Source organism: Mercenaria mercenaria, unplaced genomic scaffold (genome assembly GCF_021730395.1).
Source record: "Mercenaria mercenaria strain notata unplaced genomic scaffold, MADL_Memer_1 contig_1018, whole genome shotgun sequence".
Taxonomy (NCBI): Eukaryota; Metazoa; Mollusca; class Bivalvia; order Venerida; family Veneridae; genus Mercenaria; species Mercenaria mercenaria.
The window spans coordinates 16,051-32,410 of NW_026458987.1; the positions used below are offsets into that span (position 1 = coordinate 16,051).

General features: G+C 36.8%; 1 protein-coding gene across 1 annotated transcript in view; it reads left to right on the forward strand.

Annotated features, from left to right (window-relative positions):
- Positions 1-15,952, forward strand: part of LOC128551362 (kinesin light chain-like) — a gene marked incomplete at its 5' end in the record, with an annotated part of 31,232 nt that extends 15,280 nt beyond the window's left edge. The window contains 2 exons of the mRNA XM_053532210.1: positions 531-620; positions 15,752-15,952. Coding sequence (XP_053388185.1) covers positions 531-620; positions 15,752-15,799 — 138 coding nt within the window. The remainder of the gene's footprint in view (positions 1-530; positions 621-15,751) is intronic.
- Positions 15,953-16,360: the final 408 nt, after the last annotated feature.

The following is a 16,360-nucleotide window of genomic DNA, read 5'->3' on the forward strand; positions in this document are numbered from 1 at the left end:
TTTTTTATACACAACTACAATATAGTACTGTTGACATTTTCGTAAACGTAAACATTACAAGTGCATTACATTGTCTTATTTTAGTTATTTTGGATGCTGTGTATATTTTATTGAAGCGCAGTTACAAATCCTAGGATTAGTCTTATACGGCTAAGTTAAATTTATTACAAACACTGTCTGGCTAGTTGAATACAGATTTGGATCATCAATCAATGGATCACATATTTTGATCTCTGTGACAGTTTGACTGGATACATAAGTACACAAGTTATTTGATTTTCACCTCTTTACATGTGGATAAATGTTCCTGTCAAAGAAAAGAAAATAATGCTGTTCTCAAATATAAAAAGGACCACATTGATATCACTGGAATAGATTGGAGAACAGTTTCAAACCTGATACATTCAATACTAGATGTATCATTTAGTTGTCAGAAAGCTGGTGTCTCTGAAAATTTGTTGCTAGTTGTAATGTTGTTTAATTATTCGCTGTTGATTGATAATTTCATTTATTTTAATGCCGACATACAGGCTGAGCAGTTCTACCAAAGGGCTTTAGAGATTTATGAATCTAAACTAGGACCCGATGACCCTAAAATAGCTAAAACTAAAAACAACTTGGTAAGAAACAGCTATTGTATGATGTATATATTGCTTTAAATCCACATATATTTACGCATATTTTTACTCTCAAAAGGTAAAGAAAATACAAAACTGATTACAGAATGTTTACCTTGAAACTGGCTCATGATACACTTAGTGCACCAAACGGAAATCTTAACAGCTTAAGTAAGGACTTGAGCAGTGATAGCTACAATTTTAAAAGGTTAAAACTAAAGAAAATGTATAGTTCGAAGAACTTCAGTTTCCTGTATCGACAAAGTGGTGAATATATGTGGTTTAAAAGTGTTAAGTTGTGGTGTGAACTGGCTGAAACTACTCTTTTAGCAGTCTTCTGTTGCCAGACGTTTAGGTTTTTTCTTTTAGCTCACCTGAGCAATGCTTAGGTGAGTTATTGTGATCGCTCAATGTCCGGCGTTTGTCGTCTGTCAACATTTAGCTTGTGTATGCGATAGAGGCTGTATTTTTCAATTGATCTTCATGACGTGTGGTCAGAATGGCAATACTTGATGTAATCTAGGTCAAGGTTGAAAATGGGTCATCTGGGGTCAAAAACTAGGTCACTAGGTCAAATCAAAGAAAACATTATACACCGGATCGTCATGAAATTTGATCACAATGTTTGTCTGGATAAAATCTATGTCAATTTTAAATAGGGGTCATCTGGGGTCAAAAACTAGGTCACCTGGCCAAATCAAAGAAAAACCTTGTGTTCGCAATAGGGGCTGCATTTTAAACTGGATATTCATAAAATTTAGTCAGAATGGTTGCCTTGATGAAATCTAGGTCAAGTTCGAATATGGATCATGTTGGGTCAAAAACTAGGTCACTAGGTCAAATTAGGGAAACACCTTGTGTATGCATTTTACACTAGATCTTCATTAAATTTGATCACAGTGTTCGTCTGGATAAAATCTAGGTCAAGTTTGAATATGGGTTATCTGGATTCAAAAACAAGGTCACCCTGTCAAATAAAAAAAAGCCTTGCATATGTGATAGAGGCTGTATTTTTCAATTGATCTTCATGAAATTTGGTCAGAATAATTGCCTTGATGAAATCTAGGTCAAGTTTGAATATAGGTCATCTTGATTCAAAAACTAGGTCACTCTGTTAAATCAAAGAAAAACCTTGCATATGCGATAGTGGCTGCATTTTTCAATTGATCTTCATGAAATTCAAACAGAATAATTGCCTTGATGAAATCTAGGTCATGTCATTTTACACCGGATCTTGGTGAAATTTGATCACAATGTTTGTCTAGATGAAATCTAGGTCAAGTTCAGACATAGATTATCTGGGGTCAAAAACTAGGTCACCCGGTCAAATCAAACAAAAACCTTGTGTACACGATATGGACTGCATTTTACACTGGATATTCATAAAATTTAGTCAGGATGGTTGCCTTGATGAAATCTAGGTCAAGTTCTAATATGGGTCATGTTGGTTAAAAAAACTAGTTCGCTAGGTTAAATCAAAGAAAATCTTGTATATGCAAAGGGACTGCATTTTACACTGGATCTTCATGAAATTCGATCACAATGTTTGTCCGGAAGAAATCTAGGTCAAGTTAGAATATGGGTCATTTGGGGTTAAAAACTAGGTCACTCAGTCAAATCAAATAAAAACCTTGTGTATGCAATAGTGGCTGCATTTTACACTGGGTATTCATGAAATTTGAAAAACATTTTGAATGCAATAGGGGCTGCATTTTACACTGGATATTCATAAAATTTAGTCAAAATAGTTGCCTTAATGAAATCTAGGTCAAATCTGAATATGTGTAATCTGGGGTCAAAAACTAGGTTGCTAGGTCAAATTAGGGAAAAGCCTTGTGTATGCAACAGGGACTGCATCTTTACACTGGGTCATCTGGAGTCAAAAACTAGATCACCCGGTCAAATAAAAGAAAAAACCCTGCATAGGCGGTAGAGTCTGTATTTTTCAACTGATATTCATGAAATTTGGTCAGAATGATTGCTTTGATAAAATCTAGGTCAGGATTTAATATGGGTTATTTGGGGTTAAAAACTAGGTCACTAGGTCAAATAAAAGAAAAAGCTTATGTATGTAATAGGGACTGCATTTTACACCGGATCTTAATGAAATTTAGTCAGGATGGTTGCCTTGATCAAATCTAGGTCAAGTTCGAATATGGATTATCTGGAGTCAAAAACATGGTCATTCGGTCAAAAAAAAAAAAAAAAAACCTTGTGTACGCAATAGGGGATGCATTTTACAGTGGATATTCATGAAATTTAGTCAGGATGGTTGCCTTGATAAAGTCTTGGTCAAGTTTGAATATGGGTCATCTGAAATCAAAAACTAGGTCGCTAGGTCAAATAAAAAAAAACTTGTGTATGCAATTGGGACTGCATTTTACACTGGATCTTCATGAAATTTGATCACAATGTTTGCCTTGGTGAAATCTAGGTTAAGTTAGAATATGGGTCATTTAGGGTTAAAAACTAGGTCGCTCAGTCAATTCAAATAAAAACCTTGTGTATGCAATAGTGGCTGTATTTTACACTGGATATTCATGAAATTTGATCAGAATGTTTGATCTAGGTCGTGTTCAGATAGGGGTCATCTGGGATAAAAAAAACTAGGTCACCCAGTAAAATCAAAGAAAAACTTTGTGAATGCAATAGGGACTACATTTTAGGCAGTATGTTCATGAAATTTGATTACAATGTTTGCTTTGACGAAATCTAGTTCAAGTTCAGATATGGATTATGTTGGGTCAAAAACTAGGTCGCTAGGTCAAATCAAAGAATAACCTTTTGTATGCAATATTTGCTGCATTTTTCACTGGACCTTCATAAAATTTGGTTTGTTTTGATGAAATCTAGGTCAAGTTCAAATAGTCACCCAGTAAAATCAAAGAAAAACTTTGTGAATGCAAGAGGGGCTACATTTTAGGCATGATGTTAATGAAATTTGATGAAAATGTTTGCTTTGATGAAGTTTAAGTCAAGTTCAAATATGGGTTATGTTGGATCAAAAACTAGGTCACCTGGTCAATTCAAAGAATAACCTTGTGTTTGCAATAGGGGCTGAATTTTTCAGTGGATCTTCATGAAATTTGATCGAAATGTTTGTCTTGACGAAAGTTAGGTTCAGTTTAAATATGGGTCATGTTCGATCAAAAACTAGGTCACCTGGTCAAAGCAAAGAAATACCTTGCCTATGCAAAAGGGGTCGCATTTTAAGCAGAAAGAGGATATTCATTTAATTTGATCAAGCTGTTCTCAGGTGAGCGACCTAGGACCATTTGGTCCTCTGGTTTTGTGTTTCCATTTTGCAGTCACAAATTATGCTAACATGTTGTTTGTTGTACAGTATGTGATCAGGGCTTCTTACCAATTATCGGTAGTAAAGAAAGAGAGAGGCAAATTGCCTTGTGTCATTTTTATATTTTCATTGTTTTTAGCCACAGTTTCTTTATTTGTAAAGGTCACTCTATTTTCTTCGTTTCTAGGTTGCATGATATTATTTACTAGGAAGAAATTTGGAAGAAGTTTTGCCATGCTGTTAGCTTTATATGAACTCTGCTTATGTTATGCTTTTGCTGCAAGAAATGGAGTTAACTGTGAAAATAACCCTAGAAATACTTTTAATTCCAGTAGATTTTGTCACCTCGACCTAGCTGAAATGTAATGTAGTATTTTGTAATTTCTTTTTTCGTTTTCTCCAATTGTATATGCAGGAAGGGATGTAATCCTTTGCATTAAAGAGAATTGTGAAATCACAGTTAGCTCCCTTTGCAGGAAATGAAATGAGCCAGGCTTCCCTGTACATTTTCATGTATATTATGTACATACATATACAGTCAAACCTGTCTATAAATACCACCCTTGGGAGAGCCAAAATGTAGTCTTTATTGGGAGGTGTTTTTTTTCACAGGTTAAAATACACTGTAAATGTTAAAATGGGAAATAAAACATGTGGTCTTTAGAGCAAAATGGTCTCTGTTCAGAGGTGGTCTTTAACACGGGTTTGCCTGTATTTATTCCTATAGGTGTTGTGTAGCTTGTATACCCTCTGATTTATTATACACGAGCATTTAAAATTTACCTGAAACAATTAGAGCCAGATAATTGAAATGTTGCAAAAACTAAAAAAAATTGGTAAGGTGCATCTTTGTTTTGCTTTTTCACTTTGAACTGTTAGGAATGAATTGCTAAATTCACATTGGTTGCATGTCACTTATGGGATTCTGAAACAGATCACGGGTTAAGTTGGGTTTTATCGATGGTTAGAATTTAGCAATTTGTTTGTTTTAGATAATGTTGTTTTCTGCATTTTTAAAAAATGCGAATTTGTGATTGTTTCAGCTTGAGTTGATTTAAATTGATTGGCTAGTATATTGCTAAATGTATAATATAGATCTAGGTACATGAAGTTTTGTAAAAATATAAGAGCTGATTATTACCTCGACTAATTGAACAATAAGGAGGGCTATTGTACTGGCGTACTGGTATTGGCGTCACTGTTGCATTCAGCATAAAGTTTTATGGCAAGCTTTTCAATTTCACTATAAGTTATTAACATCTGTTTTAGCTCACAAGGTGAGCTTTTGCGATCGTCCGTCGTCCGTCCGTTCGTCCACAATTTCTTGTGAACACGATAGAGACCACATTTTGCAATTCATTTTGTCCAAACTTGCACACAACTTGAATTGGCATAAACTCTCGGATCTTTTTAAAAACTGGCTAGATCCCATCATGGATTCAAGAGTAATGTCCCCTTAAAGGGCCAATTTAAAGAGCTAAAATTTGCTATTTTTGGATTGTGAACACGATAGAGACCACATTTTGCAATTGATTTTATTCAGACTTGCACAAAACTTGTATTGACATACTATCTCAGTCCCTTTAAAAAAACTGGCCAGATTTCATCATGGATTCAAGAGTAATGTCCCCTTAAAGGGCCAAAATTGGCTATTTTGGCTTTTGCAGCCATATAGAGACTTCATTTATGGTTTGATTTGATACAGACTTCCAAACTATCTTAACAACAATAGATTTTGGATTCCATGATGAATCCGACAGATCCAGTTATATGTTTCGGAGTTACGGCCCCTGATTGATCCCTGAAAGAGCCGAAATTTATTATTTTTACCTTGTGATCACGATAGAAGTGACATTTTACATTCAAGTTTAACCACATTTACACACAAAAAAGTCACAATAATATCTCGGTTCCTTTTGAAAACTGGCTTGATTTGGTCATTGGCTCTAGAGTTATTGCCTGATTTTCTATATTGGCTCTTTCAGCCAAAATGGAGGTTTCATTTATGCTCTGATTTAATACAAACTTGCACAGAATGTTTATCTTTTGATCTCTAGGCCAAGTTTGAAACTTGGTTATGTGGGGCCATGTTTAAAACTGAGTCACGAGGGGTCAAAAACTAGGTCACCCGGTCAAATGAAAATAAAAGCTTATTAACATTCTTGAGGCCATACTTTTGACCCTATGTTCATGAAATTGGGTCAGAATGATTATTTTGATGATTCCTATGCCAAGTTCAAAACTGGGTCATATGAGGTCAAAATCTAGGTCACCCGCCAAATGAAAGGAAAAGCTTGTTAACACTCTTGAGGCCACAATTATGACCCTATCTTCATGAAACTTGGTCAGGATATTTAATTTGGTGAATCCAAGGCCAAGTTTATCAGGTGAGCGATATAGGGTCATCATGGCCCGCTTGTTATATTGTTTAGAAAGATATAGTATTGATTATCCGTTTTGTTTACTTGGTGGATACTATTAGAGCTAGAATCACACTGCCCCGGATGGGCTTGCAGATGAGTTCCTGATTCACATCCCCGGGTGGCTCCGGATGTGTAAGAAAAAAGGAGGTTTTTTCCAAATAATACAATCGTAACAGAACCTTAATAAACCTTATTAGAACCGTAATATAACCGTAATAGCTCGTATTTTTTTTACCGCAGTGATTGTCGTCCGGTCTGTTTCGATCTTTTAAGAACTGTTACGATCTTTTCAGAACTGTTACGGATTTATTATGGATTCCTTACAAATATATTATCCGTGGCAAAATTTTGAGCATGTTCAAAACTTTGCTCCCTTGCCCTCATACACCAGATGACTTACGAATGAGTTAGGAGTTCTACGGATGCGTTATGGATGATATCCGAAACTCATCCGCAGACCCATCCGGGGCAGTGTGATTCTAGCTTTAAAAGTAAAACTACGATACCAGGGGGTCGAACGCGTTTGGGTACGTTGATATTTTAAGTGGGAGCAAAAGGCAGATATAGGCGAAAGTGAAAGCAGGTTAGTACATACTTTACCTATTTTATGTCAAGTTTGCTAATTTAAAGAATATCATGTAACGACTACATTGGAGAGTATGTTACAAGTTATAACAACGCGCGATGAAGCGTGTTAAAAAATGCACAAGTTGTTGCGTTTGCAAACAACAAGTGGAGACGACATCTGAAATCATGAAATATTACCGTTAAATGACGCATAGAGATTATAATTTAGTAAAAAAGAATGTTGCAAACAAGTTATATGGCAAAATGAATTACAAAATTGTGACACTTACTTGTGGATTATATCACGAAAATGCATTCACAAAATGTAAATACGTTTATTTGGTTACATGACCTAACTGTACGCAGAAAATATGGTTTATTGAGGCAGATTAATTGTCAATAAGCTGTAGGAATAACTAACAAATAATTTCCATTTCAACCCAGGGAAGTGCCTACGCCTTTGGTATCTTGAACAATAAAATGGGTCATATCGCCAAGGTGACTATGTCTTAGACTAGCTGACAAACGATGTAGATTGTCCTTTGTTCAAACGTATAGCTGGTGAGACCAAATGTATCGTATATATAATTTTCCTCTGGCTACTTTGCCTAAATTATTCGTGTAGCAATGATTCGTAAACGATTTAAATTATGAGCTAGATAATTTTAGGGATCAGGCAAAAATCATTCAATGTTTCAACTATCAACCTTCAACTAAAAAGCAGCAGCTTAAACTCCTATAGGCTGGAGATATTATAGTTGCCTGGTCTTTTTGTCGAAGTTCCCTTCAGACAATGTCTTTGAACAAGAACATACGAGTCCTATCGCATAGATGTTCAGCCCATGCTCTCTTAATTAAAGCTGCAACTCAATAAGATTGCCCTGACTCCTGGATGCTCAGCGCCTATTTGCTATCACTTATAGCATTCAACTACCATATAGGTATAACCCTGATGTCTTGGCTGTACTCCGCCAATAACGCTGAACCTCGTATATAAGCTGGAACTCTCCTACTTACTCAGTAGATCACCAATTCCTATGTCTTTGCCTCAGCTCAGCCTATATTTGCTATCGTCAGTAGCATACTACTGCCCTTAAGGTAAAACTCCTATGCGCGGACCCTATAGCTCGAAACCTTGTTGAAATTCTGCAACTTTTCTTTAGTCTATGAACTTCAAACGTCTTCTTTTTAATAATTTATCCGCCCTGACAGTGTAGTTGCAATAACTTCCTCATCAAGGTACTGGGATAAATTATTAATTGAATCCTCGGTGTGTCTTCTTCTATCGCTGGATACAGAATGATCTCTCTCAGTCAGTCAGTGTTTAAGTTTAATAACGGTCCATCCGCCCTTTCAGGCACAGTGAAGCATAGAAATGCCACGTAGAGTACAGACAGCAGAATGATCTCTCTATCATCCATCTACCTATTTATACCTTAGCAGACGTGAGCTTTGATTGGTGCTATTTATAGAACTTGCTTCTGATTGGTCCAACTTTATACATAGTATTTTACAACGAGTACTTGCGCTATCAAATATCTGGTTCCCTTTAACTATTGTATATGACATAATGTGTGATGCTGGGATCCAGCTATCCGCATAATGTACCCAGCTCAGCCACGAATGACCCAAATCCTATTATTAGCAGAAATTCAACAATAATTATAGCAATACTAGCATGAAAAGGGAGTCAAACACTATCTGTGCTTATGTATTACGTTATCAATATATCAGATATACAAATTATTCCGACATACTAGACTCAAATTACATATCTGAAAATATAAAAAATCGCTACATAATGTTTATGTAGTTTATATGTATTAACAATGTTATGAAATAGGTTTAAAATAGTAGACACTCTAAAATCTATATGGCAAAAAAAAAAAAAAAGGATAAGTGTGCACTCACACTAAAAAGTGACATTTTTTAACAAATACCATTTCTGCATTACATTTAATTATACAGAGTACCTATTAATACTGATTTTTTATCGGGTTGAATAAAATGCGAGACTCTGTCGAGCATATTATCAGTTTTATTCAACAAGTTTTAAAAATTCAATGTGGAAAGTCACAAATGTAATATTCTTTTTATCACATGTTAGTTTTTTCCAGCCAGAAAAAAGTATTTTTTCTTTTGCTATTTAAAAAGAAGTTAATTTTACCAACGTTTCATATACTTTAAACGACGCCGACGTGAAATGTTTATCATTTAAGTGTATTATCAATTTTTATGCTCCCCACCCTCGAAGAATGTGGGGTATATTGTTTTGCAGATGTCTGTCGGTCGGTCGGTCCGTATGTACACAATCGGTTTCTGGATGATTCCTTAAGAACGCTTGAGCATAGGATCATGAAAGTTGATAGGAAGATTGGTCATGACCAGCAGATGACTCTTCCTGATTTTGAGATAAAGATAAAGGTCACAGTGGCCCGGAACAATTAAACGGTTTCTGCATGATAACTCAAGAACGCTTGGGCATAGATCATAAAAGTTGATAGGTAGGTTGGTCATGACTAGCAAATGACCCATATTGATTTTGAGGACAATGTGTCAAAGGTCAAGGTCACAGTAACCCGGAACAGTTAAACAGTTTCCGGATGATAACTTGAGAATGCTTGGGCTTAGGACAACAAAATTAAATAGGGAGGTTTAATAGGGAGGTAGAACACGACCAGCAAATGACCACTATTGATTTTAGGTCAGTAGGTCAAAGGTCAAGGTCATAGTAACCCGGAACAGGTAAACCGTTACCAGATGATAACTTGAGAATGCTTGGGCTTAGGACAACAAAATTAAATAGAGAGGTTGAATTTTACCCGCAGATGACACCTCAATATATGTTTGTAAATCCCATGAGTCTCAACAGGTATATATTCTCAATATGAAAAAATAACCCCGGTAGTGCCAAATGCATTCGTACACCACATTGCGATTGGCTGCTTAATGCATCGATGACTATTAAAATAAGGTCACGTGCTTCCAGTTAAGCATTACATGATGGAAAATATAAAAAGCGTAGATTACCCGACCAAAATAGATCCAAATTGATGGGGTTTTTTATAAACATTTCGTTGGCGAGAAAGAGAAAGTTGTAAATTTACACTCAGTAACTTTTTATATACGACAGAGTTCCTCCTTGTAGAAACGGCATTGCACAGCGGAAACATTTATCTACTCGATGCACAGCTGAAATAACCGCAATTATGCTGAAATGATATAATTATTTTGAAAAAATACTGACCTCGTATCTTGTTTAAGTGCTTATATCTGCCATTTTCTGTCAACTATCCTTTTGCTCTGGCTTAAAATGTCAACGTACCCAAACTCGTTAGACTCCCTGGATACGGATACGACTGCTCGACTTCTATCCCGACTATACGAAGTATATGGAGAGCTATCCTACTCGTCTCGGCGTCTGCTTCCACATTGGTTAAAGTTTTAATGCACTTTCACTTTAACTCTGTTATTACTAGATTTTCTTCGAACTTCAAATAGTTATTCCTCATCATCATCCACACCATATGACTTATGGTCATAACTCTTGCACTAATATTTTATTGATTATCCCCCTTTTTACTTAGAATTTCAGATTAAAGTTTTGATACACTTTCTCTCTATCTGTGTTATTATCCCCCGCTGAAGGCGGATGGATATAGCTTTGGCGTTGTCTGGCCATCCGATTGTCCGTCTTAAATTTTCATAGAGTGGTGACTATAGGAACAATAGGTAACTGTACTTTTCCTTGATGTCATTCATTCCATAAGCTTTTATGTGCTTATTTTTACCTGGCTAAAGGAACGATAGAGAGAACTTTAATACATGTACCCATATGTAGGAACATCCGTCCGTCCGTCCGTCAGTCGGAAATCATATCTTTGTAGAGTATTTAAGTAAACATGGTAGAAATGTTACCTGCTGAAGGGAAATGCCGCCATGCAAATTTCGGTCAGATTGCATGAGTAAGTCAAGAGTTATGGCCCTTTGTACATACATTATATAGTGTTTTATTCCAATTTCTATCTCGGACATGGTTCAAAGTGTTTTAATAAAACATGGTAGAAATTTTAATAGAGATAGGTTGAGAAAGACAAGATTCATGACCCTTTGCAAATGTACATAATTATGTAATATATATACTATTCGATTTTTTGTTCGTCCGGAGTCATATCTTAGAATTGGTTTGTAGGATTTCAATAAGACGTTGCAGAAATGTTAACTGCAGCGCTATAAAAATGCGGCTCTGCAAGCTTTTGTTTGATTGCTTGAAGAAGACAAGATTTATGACCCTTTGTATTTATATATATATAGTAGTACAGAAATAGTCCTTTTCCTGTCCGTCCGCAGTCATATCTTAGATATGGTTTAATGGACTGCTTGAGGAAAACGAGATTTATGGCCCTGTGTACTTACATATTTTTACATAAATGGTGCTTTTATTCTCTCTTCTTTCCATCCGAAGTCTCATCTCAGACATGAATGTAAGGCTTTCAATAAAACATCACAGTAATGTTAGATGTAATTGGGAAATGTGGCTCTGCAAGATTCAGTGAAATTGCTTCAGGAACACATGAGTTATGGCCCGTAGTACTTACATAATGCTTACCATATAGGTCATTTCTTTGCAAATTTAAGTTTTTAAGATCTATTTTTGCTGTTGGATATTGCGACCAAGCTCAGTACATAATGTAGCTTTCTTGGAAACTGTTGTACGGTATGCGTTTGGTCACTGAGGTCAGGGTCAATGTCACTGTTATAAAAAATAGAAAAATTGTTTCTGGTCAATAACTTCAGTAACGAACAGGGTATTGCGCCCAAACTTGAAATTTAGGAAGTTTGCACGGAGAGTATTGTTTTAGATGTATTTTGGGTTGCTTAGGTCAAGGTTAAGAACATTTTTACAAAAATTAGGAAAGTGGTTTTTATGATAACTTCAGTCAGGAATGAGATAAGCAGATCAAACATTTGTGATCGATCATCGTCCGGTGTAATGAAGTATTTCGACCTCCATAGAATAATAACCCCCCCCCCCCCCGTCATTATTCTATGGAAAAGGTGACCCCCCCGGTCATAGTATTATGACCTCCAGATCATAGTACTATGACTCCCCCACGTGAAGTAAACTGAACCTCACGAAGAATATTGACTCCCATAAAAAAACGACCCCCGGTCATTTGGTCAAATTTAGTGATAACTCATGTATCTAAGGCCTAATTGCTGCATTTTATGCCCCCACTAGGGGGAGGGGGGCATATAGATTTGCCCTTGTCCGTCCGTCCTTCCGTTTGACCATTAGCCCCAGATAAGATCACTTGACACAGAAATCAGAGCATTCCGCAACGGGAAAAGTGAGTCACAAATACAAAAATTCACAATACGTTCACAAAACACACCAGTGTCAATAATCCCTGCAAACTCCGGTATGAAGTAATTCTTCAGAAGAAAACTGCAGGTTAAGAACATTTTTACAAAAATTAGGAAAGTGGTTTTTATGATAACTTCATTTGTGATCGCTCATCGTCCGGTGTAATGAAGTATTTCGACCCCCATAGAATATTGACTCCCATAAAAAAACGACCCCCGGTCATTTGGTCAAATTTAGTGATAACTCATGTATCTAATGCCTAATTGATGCATTTTATGCCCCCACTCGGGGGAGGGGGGCATATAGATTTGCCCTTGTCCGTCCGTCCGTCCTTCCGTTTGACCATTAGCCCCAGATACCATCACTTGACACAGAAATCAGAGCATTCCGCAACGGGAAAAGGGATTCTATTTCTAGACGCTGTATCTTGGTGTATACATATTTTTCAGGAAAATAACAATTCACAATACGTGCACAAAACACACCAGTGTCAATAATCCCTGCAAACGTCGGTATGAAGTAATTCTTCAGAAGAAAACTGCACAAGAAACTGCTAGCATAGAACTAAGTATTAATAGAAGTTGCAATACTTACTAAGTTAGCAGTGGCAGTAAAGTACGGTAGCGGCAACAATAGAAAGTAGTAGTAGTAGTAGTAGTAGTGGCAGTGGTAGTGGCAGTTGCAGTAGCAGCAGCAGCAGCAGCAGAGGAATAAGTGACAGCAACAACAGCAGCAGGAGAAGAAGAGGTAGATGTACAAGACGTATTAGTGGAAGCAGGTATAGTAGTATCAGTAGTAGCAGTTGTAGTAGTAGCAGTAGTAGAAGTAGTAGTAGTAGTAGTAGAAGAAGAAGAAGAAGTACATGTAGTAATAGCAATAGAAGTAGCGGCACCAGTAGTAGTAGTACAATCAAAATGTTAACTATTGGCAATGGAGGGTATTAGAGCTGTAGATCTAGTAAAATTGTCCGTTAGGTTTGGTGGGGATCACTTTTTAATAGATATTATCGTCGAAAGTCTTTTTAGGAGCCGGTGTTTTACACGGAAAGAGTAACTTTTTTAAATAGAATAATGTCCGGGAATCGATATTGTATGAGAGTTCGAATGTAGTAATTTCGGCAGTGAGTATTTTACATGGAAGGAGTCACTTTTTCTATAGAATAATAACCGGGGTTGTTATTCTATGAGATTCGAAGGGAGTCATCTTTAGGGAGTCAGTATTTTACTTGGAGGGGTCAGTTTTTCTATAGAATAATGACCGGGGGGTCGTTATTCTATAGAGTTTTCAAAAGGAGTCAGTTTTTTTATAAGGGGAGTCAATATTTTACAGGAAAGGAGTCACATTTTCTATAGAATAATGACCGGGGGGTCGTTATTCTATGGGGGTCGAAATGCTTCATTACACCGGCCGTCGTCCGTCCACAGTTTCCTTTAAACAATAACTCTTCCTAAACCATCAAGCCAATTTTGATGAAACTTCACAGGGATATTCCTTGGTTGGTCTTCTTTAAACTTTATTTAAAAAATTGAATTCCATATAGAACTCTGGTTGCCATTGCAACCGAAAGGAAAATCTTTAAAAATCTTCTTGTCCAAACCCACAGGTCTTTAGGGCTTTTATATTTGATACGTAGCATCATCTAGTAGTCCTCTACCAAGATTGTTCAAATTATTCCCCTAGGGTTAAATATGGCCCGCCCTGGGGGTCAAATTGTTTACATAGACTTATGTAGGGAAAACTTTGAAAATCTTCTTGTCAAAAACCACAAGGCAAAGAGCTTCAATATTTGGCATGTGACATCATCTAATGGTCCTCTATAAAGACTGTTCAAATTATGCCCCTGGGGTGAAAAGACGCCCCGTCCCGGGGGTCCAAATTTTTACAAAGACCTATATAGGAAAAAACTTCTTGTCTGAAACAAAAAGACCTAGGCCTTTGATATTTGGTATGTAGCATTGCCTTTTGGTTCTCTACCAAAAGTGTTCAAATTATCCCCTAGGGTGAAAAGAGGCCCCGCCCCGGGGGTCTCAAATTTTACATAGACTTAAATAGGATTTTTTTAAAGATCTTCTTGTCTGAAACCACAAGACCTAGGCCTGCCTTGTGGTTCTCTACCAAGATTGTTCAAATTATGCCCCTTGGGTGAAAAGAGGCCCCGCCCCGGGGGTCCCAAGTTTTACATAGACTTATATAGGAAGAAAAATCTTCTTGCATGAAACTGCAAGGCCTAGGCTTTTGACTTTTGGTATGTTGCATCACTTTGTGGTCCTTTACCAAGATTGTTCAAATTATGCCTCTGGGGTAAAAAGAGGCCCTGCCCTGAGGGTTCCAAGTTTTACATAGGCTTACATAAGATACAGCCTTAAAATTTGGAAGACATGTACAGTTTTGCACACCGATCTTAAAACTGATTTTCAGTGACCTTGAATATGACCTCCTGACCTACTTTCTTGTTTTTTAAGATACAGCTTTGAAATTTTGACGACATGTATAGTTTTGCATGCCGACCTTTAAACAGACTTTCAGTGACCATCAACATGACCTACTGACCTACTTTCTTGTTTTTTAAGATACAGCAAAAGGATTTGAACCACCTGTAATATTTTCTTTACAGATTGCAAACGTAATTTTGCATAATCTTTACCTTGACCCACTCTCCTAATTTTCTTGTTTTTAAAGCTTTAGCTAAGAAATTTGTTCAAGCAAACAACTCTACTCAGGTGAGCGATATAGGGCCATCATGGCCCTCTTGTTTCATTTTGTATTTGTAAAAATTATAAAACATTTTATTAAGATATGTTATGACCCAACTGTTCTGAGACACACCGCATGTCTAGTGTTCAATCCTTTTACTGTTGGACGCTACGCTTTTCTCTTTGATTGTGTCAGAAGGAGAGCGGGAGGAGGGACTCTTTAATAGGCAGTTTTAAATTCAACCGGTAATGAACTGTTTTGATTTCTGTCTACTGACCTGTTTCGTTGGGCCCTTATGGGTGTTTCTCTTGATGCTCTGTCTTCTGCAAAGGAATCTAATAGATACGTTTAGTTCTTAAGGTTTGCTGTTTATAAAGTAACAAAAGCTTTTTTATGATTTACATTCCATGCCTTCTGTTGCCATTGCGTGTGATAAGGATTCACCTGGCGAGGAAGGCTTTTATTTACACTGTAAAAGTGAGGTAAGGTGTGCACCATAAACCGGTTTAAGTTCCCCATTGGTGTTTTTGCCTCTGACCGTTCCAAGGCGGTGCCCACTGTGTTCCTTTATTGTTCGTTTTGTTCTTGTGTGTTTGCTTTGTATGTGCGTTTGTGTGAGTGTCTGTGTATTGGTCGTGTGCGCGCGTCCGCACACTGTGAGTTGCAATTTGTGGAGGTTGCGTTTTAAGAACGTGGCATTCCCAGTTGGACATTTAGCCTTGTTTTTTTAAACTGTTATGTATATAACAAGTTTGCTGTTTAAATCTGTTTTTTTTTTATTTTACAGAAAGAAGCTAGGCGTAGGCGAAAGTTGAGATCTGCAAAGCAAAAATAACAACTTGAGGGTAAGAATCCGGAACGTATCCAAAATGATTCGGATGCTGCGGAAAAGGGCAATTGCGAGGCTCAAGAGGATCGCCAGTCACCCATGTCTGAAAGTTTAGTTTGTTTTGAAATGGCTCCATTTAGACCCTTGCTTGAATACAGACCTTTAATCGACTTCTCATGAACCACTTGATGGATGTTCATCAAACTTGATATGCAGCATCCTTGTATGGGCCTATCTGAACTGGGTGCAGATGGTTCTGCTTGACCCCTTTTAGTGTTCGTCATAATTAGAATAGAAAAAAAAAACACTTTTAAAATTCTTCTCATGATTCACTTGATTGAACTGCCTTAAGTTTAGTCTGTAGGATTCTTGTTTGGACCTCTCACAGGTTCGTTCAAATGATTCTGCTTGGTCCCGTTTAGGGACCGCCAGAGCTACAGATAGTATCTTTGCTAAACTTGATCTGTAAACATGACAAATTATATACCATTGAAGAGATGATTTAAACAAAAACTTGAAAATAAAGAATTTTAACCGTGTTTTTGTTGTATGTAAGAACGCTACTTA